The sequence below is a fragment of the Rhopalosiphum padi genome, chromosome 1, assembly GCF_020882245.1.
Source record: "Rhopalosiphum padi isolate XX-2018 chromosome 1, ASM2088224v1, whole genome shotgun sequence".
Taxonomy (NCBI): Eukaryota; Metazoa; Arthropoda; class Insecta; order Hemiptera; family Aphididae; genus Rhopalosiphum; species Rhopalosiphum padi.
Window position 1 is genome coordinate 13,803,084 of NC_083597.1, and position 11,289 is coordinate 13,814,372.

An 11,289-nucleotide genomic window follows, 5' to 3' on the forward strand; every position below is an offset into this window, starting at 1 on the left:
TTAAAAAATGCATACGTATATTAGTACGTTGTAGCTCAACAGAGCTTAAATATTTTGAAAATTGTTTAATGTCTAGACAAAAAAAACATTTTGAACAACGCATGAAATTCAAATCGATTTAATCAGAAACTGGTATGAGTAGTATGTAAATATTTTTATAATTTTTTCCTCTGATAATTTTGAAAAGTACCTATTAAATAACTTACTATTCTGATCTCCTAAAGTTCTAAGTACAAATTAAATCCAATTTGCTACCAGAAACTACCATCAATATTAAAAATTTAAGTTTATTTTTTTTAAATGTATAAGACATTCTTCAATTTTTTTCAAAATCTAAAAATATTCGCAATTTTGTATTGTTATTGGCTTTATAATTGTGGACACCAGATTTCCATAGTTTTGCTAAGAATTTAAAATAAAATCATTTTTCTGATTTTTAAATAAGTTCATCTTGCAAATTATTATATCATCACAAAATGTTCAAACTTCAGGAAATTATGGTTTAAACATAATAAGTTATATACAAATACTCTTTGTATATATGATACATCTGTAGCCATGTAGGTAAATATTTTCATGGCCAATATCATTGATTATAAATACTATTTATAATCATTGCTAATATAATATATCATACTATTATAGCATATAAATTGCTATGTAAGTTAAATCGATAGAAATTTAAATTATGTTATCTATATAAATCATGTAATAAAGTATTTTCTTAGTAACATATTTTATAGATAGGTTTATACTTTACCAACTGTACGTTTTATTACCAATTTCCTAAATAAGTTGACATCAACACAAATTTATAGCATAGATACAGCAAAACTAAAGAATGAAGCTTATTTATATTGCAGTACAAAAATATGTTTAGTAGTGGGCGTATTAGGATAGTGTTTAGTTATGGCTCATTAGCTATTTTCATGATTTGCACGATATTTTTCGGTTCCACGATACCTGTAGGTATGACAACATATTTTGCAAATGCATCTATATAGATAGTATCCTATTATTATATCAGCTCGTCATGTCTGAACATCATAAGTAAACTGAAATTAAAATATATGAGCTATGCACAATATGGATCCATTTTTTTTTCAATTATATTAAAAACCAACTGAACGGAAAATTACTTTTGAACTAAAACTGGTCGTTTTTGATGAAGTAATGAAATTTCATAACTTATGAATGTATTAAATAAAATTAATTTAATGTTAAATGAAAGAATTTCTGTCATTACTCGCTTGAAATGATCAATTTCTTAAAAAATCGTTTGTGATGTGTAAATTAGCGTTAAGTATTTTCTTCACTAGTATGGCAGGGTGTGATATCATAAATTTCATATTCGTAGAGGTGTAAGAATAGGCCAGCGGAATGCCTATCTATTTTTACCATATTTCTTTCTTGGGTCTTCTAAGCTTTCCCCTCCAATTAGAACACAGGCATCAAACAGCTATTTACCTAGGGATTCGGACTACAAACCTCATCAGCATCACTATATACTATTATACTAACGCCACAGACAGATACCAAAATGGTAAGTATGTTGATCTATGTAAAAAAAATATCTAAGACAAATTATAATAAAGAGGCACTTATACTCAACGGAAACGTATTATTATGTTGCAGGACGAAGATGACCAAAAAGTAGCCAGTAAGTTTACAATTATATAATTTATTGTTTTATTTCAATGAACAGTACCTAGGTAAGGTAACACTAGTAATCTGCCTATACATATAAGAAACATATTAGTATGAACGTATATTATTCGATACTACATTTATTAAAAAATATGTCGTTAAGTTTAATTTTTTAAATAAAACAAAAATGTTTAATTAAATTGATTTAATTAAAAATATTAAAAAAATTAAATACATAAATGCATCTATGTACCAACATCAAATAACAAAATAGGATTTATTTAATTTTCACTAGTTTTGTGACGTATTTAATTTACGTATCAAATTTACATTTAAAAAATATAAAAACAATATTTCATATGTTCAAAATATTACCAATTATATTATTAAAATATGTGTACAGCATTTACGATTTAAATTGAAACGATTTATACAAAAATTAAAAAGTATTTTAAAATTTTATGTACTTAAAAAAATATGCTTTTTATTTTAACCAAGTTTTATTTTGTTTCACTATGAAAATTATATTAGTTTGGTTAAATTGCAATAATACATTAAAAGTTATACCTATTATTTTTATGTTGTAATCAAATAAGACAGTTTATAACTGTTACTTGTTTATTAAAATTTAAATACTTTAGACGACCATAAATTATAAATGTTACTTATTATAGCTAGTACTGTTTGTAATTAATAACCCAACATATAAAAAATAATTTTAAATATTCTTAATTAAATTTTTTCTAACAGTTATCAAATTTAATTATTAAAATATTTAGAGAAAGAGTACATTAACATTTTTATCTTTTTTTTTTAACTAAGTACGTTCTATTCTATTATTTTATAATATTAACTACCTAGTTCTAAAATGTATTAGGTACTCTTAAACTAATTTAATTGTAAATTTTTAAAACCAAAATAAATTTAGTCAAGTACTTTGTAGTCTGTAATATAGTTTATTTCACTTTACATGCATATTATAAGTTTATGAAAATATTATTTTTTATAAAATACAATTTCAAAAACATGTTATCTCATACAATATTTTAGAAACATACATTATAAGGAAAATGATGAGTTGGCTGGGGTAAATATGGCATATTGACGTATTTAACATTCTTTGAAATGATTTATAATTGTTAAATGTTAATACATTATTATTGTGTAGTTTAGACTTTTAGAGTACTATACATAAAGTGATTGTAATCCATTATGTTTTTAATCATATTGAATAATTCAGCCAGAAAAATTAAAACATGAATTAACAGTTTTCAAATGGTTTTTAAATGGGTTTGAGTTAGACAATAAACGCATTGCATATCAAAAATAATTTCATGAATATAATAATTGTATATAATTAATAATTATATCTGTTATATTAGAAATGAAATAATTTTTTTTTTTTTATTAATGTATTATTAAGTTATTTATTTTTGTGATGAGGAGGGTGGATAAAATAATTTATGATTTTCATGTTGTAGATAGTTACTAGTTAGTTATGGTCAAATTAATTGGTGCTAGTGTAGCGTGCAATCTACCAGCTTGTTTCTGGTGTAGCATGCGATCTACTAGCCTGTTTTTGGTGAACGCGATTTTTGAACCGCTTAGCATTACCCAAAAAACACCACGAGGAGTTGGGCTTTATACGTATTTCCAAATTTAAATCACATCCACTTATAAGTTTTGTTTTAGCCAATTTAGTCGTCATTATTTATGTATGTAGCCCGCATGTCTTCTAAAAAAGCAATGAACAAATCTGGTTCACTTTTCCGACACATCTTCCAATAATACTGATCTAAATGTGACTGAAGCATATAGATAAGCACGCCTCTCTTTCTTTAATATAGGTAGATATTTTTGCTTCCAATCATGATCTTTCAACACCCTGTTGTACGCAACTGTTAGGGGTCAACATAATTTTCTTGATGATTAACAGTTTCATAATGAACTCTTCTGCTTTTAAAGATCGGAATGGGGGCCACTCATCTGAGTGAATAACAGAACCACCTTCAAATTACCAATATAGAACTGAATATAATAGTAATGGGTAGATTACATGTGAGCGGTAGATTGAACGCTATACTAGCACAAATTAATTAATTTAATACAAAATACTGATCAATCATTATTGTAAGTTTGTAATACATTTTAGATTGTTAATTTATTTATTATATACTTATTAATACAAATTTATCACACATTAAATTACATAATATTTTGAAAGATAATTCTCAAATACACCATCCTTCTATACTTAGAACCTGTATCGTTTATTAGCACATAATAACTAATAATTAATTGATGAAACATGATCAAAAGTGTTATTTATAGTTCCAACCTGTCTTTTTCATATAAATTAAAAAACTATACAGGTCATATTATAAACAGGCATCACTGTACATAATCATATTGACATACCTATTAAATTTAAAATAATGAGATATCAATACATCAAACTTATGTGAATATTTACAAACACAAATACATTCTGAATTTGGATACTTGTAGTTTTTTAGAATTTTAAATTATAATTATTTTAAAAGTCAATAATTGTATTTGTTTTTAAGTCATGCGAAAAGCGTTTCAAATGTTCGACACTTCTAAATCTGGATTTATCGACACGTTAAAAATTAGTACCATACTAAATACTATGGGTCAATTGTTTGATGATTCAGAATTAAACGAACTTATAGAAGAAGTCGATCCAGATGGTAAACTAATATTTACAACTGTACCAATAAGAATTTATTTATTATAACTAATATATTTTGTTATAGCAACAGGAAAAGTTAACTTTGATGGGTTTTGTGAAATCGCTGCACATTTTCTAGAAGAAGATGATGCTGAAGCTATGCAAGAAGAACTTAAAGAAGCCTTCAGACTTTATGATCGCGAGGGTAATGGATATATCACTACTGCTACACTAAGAGAAATATTAGCAGCATTAGATGACAAATTAGGTCCAGAAGACTTGGATGGCATCATTGCTGAGATTGATACAGATGGATCTGGCACAGTTGACTTTGATGGTAATTATAAAAACATTAAAAATCTATATTTAATACTTACCTTGAAATTACATTTTATTTTCAGAGTTTATGGAAATGATGACTGGAGAATAAAATGACAAGCTTTATTTGAGGATTTGAAACCTTTTTTTAATGATTAAAAATGATGATAACAATAAATCATCTGGATTAATTTTTATTGTTTATTTATTATAAGTATATTATAAATTTAATTGAATAAGAAAACTGTAATAAATGCCTAAATTCATATTCATTCAAAATAAATAATAAAACATTGGTATTAATATTACTTTGACCCAATATCATCATTATCTGGTTTTTTGCGTTTTTCTGGGTTTATTGGACAAGCATCATCTGACTCTTCAGCACTAATATTTGCTTGTTGAAGAGCTCGTACAAATTCTTCCATGTTTCCTTGATTAGCTGCACTTACTGCTCCTTCTCCTAAATCAAATTGTTGAACCACAGATCCCAATTGGCCAGTTTGTAAAGCATTACTAAACATACTTACAGCCTACAAATAATTTTGATACATAAATAAAAAAAAATATATTTTTAAAAACTATAAAAACTTAAATACCTATCCCTATCCCGTCTATTCCCCACGTATGTATAAATATATGATATTGTCAATAAATGATAGCGGCGCCGCGGAAGCAGATCCCGCAGCGTCATTGGTTATAAGGGGGAAAAAAATACCTATTTTAAGTCTAAGTATCTTTTATACTAATGTATGAATTAAATTAATTTATTAAATTTAATAATTTATGCAATTAGAAATAATTTACACTACCAATATTTAGGTGTGAATATTATATTTATTATTTAATTTATCTACAACTTCATTACTTATCCATATAAACAAAAAATTTAAGTTGAAAGAAATAAGCTTATAGTGCCGTATAAATTAATAAATTAAATATTAATGTTCATCAATGTGATAAAATAATAACAAATATTTTTATAACAATAACAGTTATAACTAACATTAGGTTTCAGGTCATTGCTTATTTGATTAATTATGCTTTGAAATATAGATGAATTGTGTGGATGCTATATAAATATATTTTAACACATTTATATGGAAACTATTTATATATATGATATATTTTTAAATAGATTAGGTTTTGTATGTTTTGTTATGCAATTAAAACAAATTTAGCAGTAGCTTTTATAACAAACCAACATGATTGTTATCAAAAGCAAAAATATTACGACAGATTTCACATGATTTTTTATTAATTATATTTTATTCACATAACAATATTGTAATTATTATCAACAACTTTAAATAATGTTATTGAAAAAGCAATATTTTTTTTAAATCAATAATAAATATAAGCTATTAAATTAATTAATGATCAATGGTATTACAAAAACAAAGTTAGGAATTAGTTAACTGTACTATTTTAACGTTTCATTTTATGTAGTAATTTTAGTTATAACTTTTGTTGTTTTATATTCTAACTTCCTTTTATACTCAGAATTTTTTAAAACTATTGGAAAAAACCCTTGACAGGGTACAAATACAATTTCTTAGCATTTATCTTGCAACTATACATTATAATTAGAGCGCGGATTTCTATGCAATTGCATATGTTTTTCCTTTTAATTTTTTTGGATTTTTGTCAATTTTCTCCACGAATCATCATAATTTGAAGCTAATGGTGAAATTTGTTTTTGCATATTTCTGCATATTTAAAGGTTATTGCATATTTTGGCAAAATTCAAAATTTATTGCATATTGAAGCGAAAATTAAAAAAAAATATTTTGTCAAGTAGAAAAATTAAAATTAAATTTCATAGTCACTAAATAATAATTTATATATATATTTAGTTATAAGATAAATAATTGATTACGACGTAAACTTCAAATATGTCCCAATAACTTCGGTTGACGTCGAACGTTCGTTCTCAGTCTTTAAAAATATGTTAGTCGATAAATGACATAGCTTCATAGAAGCAAAACTTGAAATGCATATGATTATTCATTTTAATAATAAATAAAATTTTAAAAATAAATTAAGTTCAGAAAATTCCCTAAATTTTTTTTTTATTAAGTATGTAAGTAATTAATTATTATAAGTTTTATTGTAAATTTAAAATAAATAAAAAATTCTTGCAATTTTTTTTACATATTTTCATAATTTTGACTGCATATTTTTTTTTACATATTTTCATGATTTTTACTGCATATTATGTGGCATATAAAAATCCGCACTCTAATTATAATATTTAAAAAAAGGGGGGAAAGTAAATAATTATTCTGTTATACAATAGGTAATTTTTTTTTAAAATAATGACAATAAAAAATAGTTAAAGTAAATATATTTTTTAGAAAAATGTTTTGTAATAAGGTTTTAAAAATATGCAAAACAAATTTATCAAAATTTCACTTAGAATCCAAATAAAAAAAAAAGTACACATTTAAAACGTATACAAAATAAAAATAAAAAAATACTCTAAACTGTTTTAATTGTTTTAACAAACAAAATTTATTTAATAATTTATTTTGTATACATCTTAAATAAGCATTTTAGTTTGTTTGGATCTAATTGATGACGATTTAAGATTTGATAAGGTGTATCATATAGGTTTAGTACTTGTGTAATTTATTTTACTATTAGTAATACATTAGATTAAATAAATTCTCAACAAAGAATATATTTTTATATTATTATTTTTGTTTGAAAATAAACGAATAATAGTCGAAAAATAATAAATAGTGATGGTTATAGTTGAAATGGAGAAAAGGTCAGACTATCAGAATATACAGAAAAATGTTATTTATTTATTATGTAATATGTACTAAATAATTGAATGTAAGCATTATACAAAAGTAAACATGTATATAAATATTTAATAAAAAATTATTTAAAAAAAGCTAAAAGGGAAATAATAAACTGAGAATTAATTTTATATATCTACTATAAATTGGAAAATCCAAATGTATTTTTAAAGTATTCATATTGATAATACTATGGTTGGATCAACTGGACTGGTGGACGAGAAGTTCTACCGTATTCAAAATTTAGATTATTGAAGTAATAAACTATTATTATTATACCTATAAACTTTAAATACTTATAACTCATATACTATTCATCTGAATTTCAATATTTATGTACTGAAATACACCAAAAAAATATTCTGCTTCAAAATTTAAAAATAATAATACATATTGTCATTGAATTATTTAAAACTAATAAGGAACCTTATATTAACTTTTCAAGTATTTTGACAAAGTGAACTTTTTTACTGAAAAATAAACCAAACATTTTACATGCCTAAAATAGCTCGAAAGGGTTAAAATAATTTGAAAATTATACTATGTATAAAAATTACTTATATAAATATTTAGTGAATATGGTTTTAAGATTCTAGGGTAAATCATTTTTGAATTATAACAAAAGAAGAAAATTGATTATGTCAAAAATCTTTAACAACTGTTGTATTATAAACTCTAATTGTTGTTATAATGTAAATGTTAATATCAAAATTCCAATATTAAATAAATATGTATATATTAATTTATTTATATACAATAAGTACAGAGTGAATTTTAAGGAGATTAATAATATATATTTGGAAGAACTTAGCTCCTCACCTACTACTAGTTCAACATTTGTTTTAAATTGTAAAACTTACTTGTCTAAACTGTGGGGAAGTAATCGTATCTTTCAAATTATCAGGAGTTGATTGACTTGTTGGTGTTGCATCTGAAGTACTTTCAGGTGTTGGTAAATGTTGTGCTAACTGACTCAATGCACCTGTATTTTCAATTACACTTTGTAAATTTTCCATATCCATAGCAGCTGATAGATCCACTGTATTTTAAAACAATAAAAATTAATATTAAGAACAAAGAATACAGTTGGTTATTAAATAAAATATTTTTTTTTTGTATGACCTGGTGGTTTTTCAGTTGTTCCTTGAGCACCAGTCAATCCAGATAACATAGATTGAAGGTCTCTCAGTTGTATACCAGTTCTTTGTTCTTGATTTTCTACAAATTATTAATGATCTTAATAAATATATTACAAAATTTATAAAATTATTATTTTTTTGTCACCTGTAGGTCCAGTAGTAACATTATTTGTAGGAGGAGGAGAAGAACTACTAGTGCTAGTTGTTCGATTACTGCCACTATTTGTATTTGTACTGCTGCTAGTATTTGCGGGTTGAGCACTAGATGAATGAGTTGATGATGTTGAACGCCCTGTTTGACTAGATCTAAATAAAATATTAAATACTCAAGAATTATGATTTCATAACTATTGTTTAATAATTACCTCATTGTACCAAGCAAAGATGATAAGCCTCCAATTTGACCAACTCCTCCAAACAACTGCATTAATTGTTGTTGAGACATATTGCTCAATAAATTTTGCAAATCACCATCTAAATAAATAGGTAAAATTATAATATATATTTAAATTTGTATAGTATCTCACCATGTTTGTCACCTTTTAATAAATTGTTTAATAAGTAAAAATTTGAATATTGTAGAGCCACAAAAAGTAAAATCTATAGTATTTATAGATTAACCTAGCTCAAAACAAAAATTTGTTTTCATATACTTCTTAACAATATTGAAGAACTTAATCAAATATACAAGAATAAATACAGTAAGACAATCTGTATAATCATTTTTGTTTTATACATTTAGATAATACTTAAGTATGGTTTTCTATTTCTCATATATATAGATTTAGCCTTTTTTTTTTTTTTAATATTTATATAGAATTAATAAATATTTTCTTATTATTTAAAGAGCATAATTTTGTAATTTTTAAGTAATTAATTAAGAATATATAGATATAACAATATAAAAATTAATCTATAAATATCCATATGAATATATATGAGATATACTATTTAAAACTGTTAAACAAACCAGGGGTAGTGCCACCACTACGATTTGAACCAGGTGCTGGAGGGTTGTTCATGACATCATTGATACGGCGACAATTCTCATCGTCTTTGTCCGTTTTTGCTTCCTATAAAATATATAACCATACTATAAATAATAAATAAAATATAAAACAATTATTATCAACATTTTACTATTAAAATGTATAACCTGTAGCCAAAAAAATGACTTTTTGTTTGATGACTTGAACTTCAGCACATAAACTCTTCCAGTAGTACATTGAGGCACAAACTTAAACTCGCAATCATCAGGGAAAATGATTAAATCCTATAACATAATTTAAATTGAATAATTTTTCTTATTTAATACAATATAATAATATAATAATATAAACAATGTCTGAATAAAACAAATCAATATACATAAGTTCTTGTCGATACTCAATTAATAATAATAACTATGATAAAATTAATTTTAAAACTAATATAGGCCTTATTCCAAATAAGTACCTATTTGTAATGTTACAATGATAATTTTAAAATTACACAAGTATAAAATGTAATAGAAAATGGAATTTTAGGTAACATTAATCCTTGTAATGAAATTAATAATTAACCTAGTTTCAATATAAGTATATTTTAAAATTTATAGTTTTATACCAGAAAGTAGTAAGAATATCTTTAAAATTAACTAAATAACATCTAAGTGAATATAGTATGAAGGTAAGATTTATTATATGATAGTATGATACAAATTTAAGTAAAATACTCTTAGTTTCAAAAAGTGATAAGTCATAAATTATAAATACATTAGGTAATACTGACTATATATAATAAAGTTGTACACTTTTTAATAAATTGAATAATATAACCAAGAAACTTTGGAATAAAAAGGAGAAGTGGGGTTAAATCCACTACTCTTTTCAAAACTAATATCACATTCAGCAGAATTTTTAAGTTAATTTAAAATATTATTTAATTATTTCAGTTTATTGATGATTAGGAAAAATTGATGAAGATATTTAAACATAACCTAAAATTTATATTTAAGAACGAAAATAACAATTAATAATTGTTAACTATATTATATTAATGTAATAAGTATATTTTAAACACAAATGCATAGGCAGTATTTTAAATAAAAAGCAGAAATCATATTGCATGATAAATTAATTTTGGTATAACAAGTAACAACTTACATCTTCAACAACACCGGATGAACGATCTTTCCAACAGAAATGAATTAAAGAGTCATCTGATTGATGAATGTATAATAATCCCTTTCTTTTGTCAGGATACACCATTTTACCTCTCATATTCATTTTTCCAGCTTTAAACTCAATAAGATTCTTTGACTGATTTCTACCAGCAGTATTTCCAAAAAGTGCAGTTGCTCCAGACATTGTTTTAGTAATTTTGAATATATTTAAAACAAAGTAAACTAAAATTTAAATTTAATTAAATATATCTAAAAAAAAAAAGAAATTGCCCGTAGAAAAGCCAATTGTACAGTGTAATAACACTATTGCCTAATCGTAAGTAACAAGAACTATGAAAATTTGCTTTATCACGGTGAACCATAGAGTAATACTCTATGCGGTGAACGGATGAACTAAAGATAAATACAATAATACAGTGCAATCACGAAATAGATGACGAATTTTATTAAGGACTCAGTGTGGCCTTTCTCGATAATATTTTTACATTTTAAAAAAAATTACCGGAACGCAAAATACGAAAA

The 11,289-nt window shown here is 24.3% G+C and overlaps 2 protein-coding genes across 2 annotated transcripts; one reads left to right on the top strand and one right to left on the bottom strand.

The window, feature by feature from the left end:
* The first annotated feature begins 1,365 nt into the window (after window positions 1-1,365).
* LOC132917430 (troponin C) lies at window positions 1,366-4,849 on the top strand. Its single transcript, XM_060978167.1, is given in 7 exon segments — window positions 1,366-1,408; window positions 1,411-1,505; window positions 1,508-1,543; window positions 1,636-1,660; window positions 4,215-4,358; window positions 4,425-4,676; window positions 4,741-4,849. Coding segments are annotated over 7 exon segments (609 nt in total). The 5' UTR covers window positions 1,366-1,380; the 3' UTR covers window positions 4,770-4,849.
* On the bottom strand, window positions 4,836-11,127 carry LOC132917425 (proteasomal ubiquitin receptor ADRM1 homolog). Its single transcript, XM_060978162.1, has 8 exons — window positions 10,748-11,127; window positions 9,760-9,876; window positions 9,574-9,676; window positions 8,969-9,077; window positions 8,749-8,909; window positions 8,587-8,682; window positions 8,325-8,503; window positions 4,836-5,190 (listed from the first exon to the last, which is right to left on the bottom strand). Exons 1-8 carry the CDS (start codon window positions 10,949-10,951, stop codon window positions 4,963-4,965), a joined length of 1,197 nt encoding a protein of 398 aa, XP_060834145.1. The 5' UTR covers window positions 10,952-11,127; the 3' UTR covers window positions 4,836-4,962.
* Window positions 11,128-11,289: the final 162 nt, after the last annotated feature.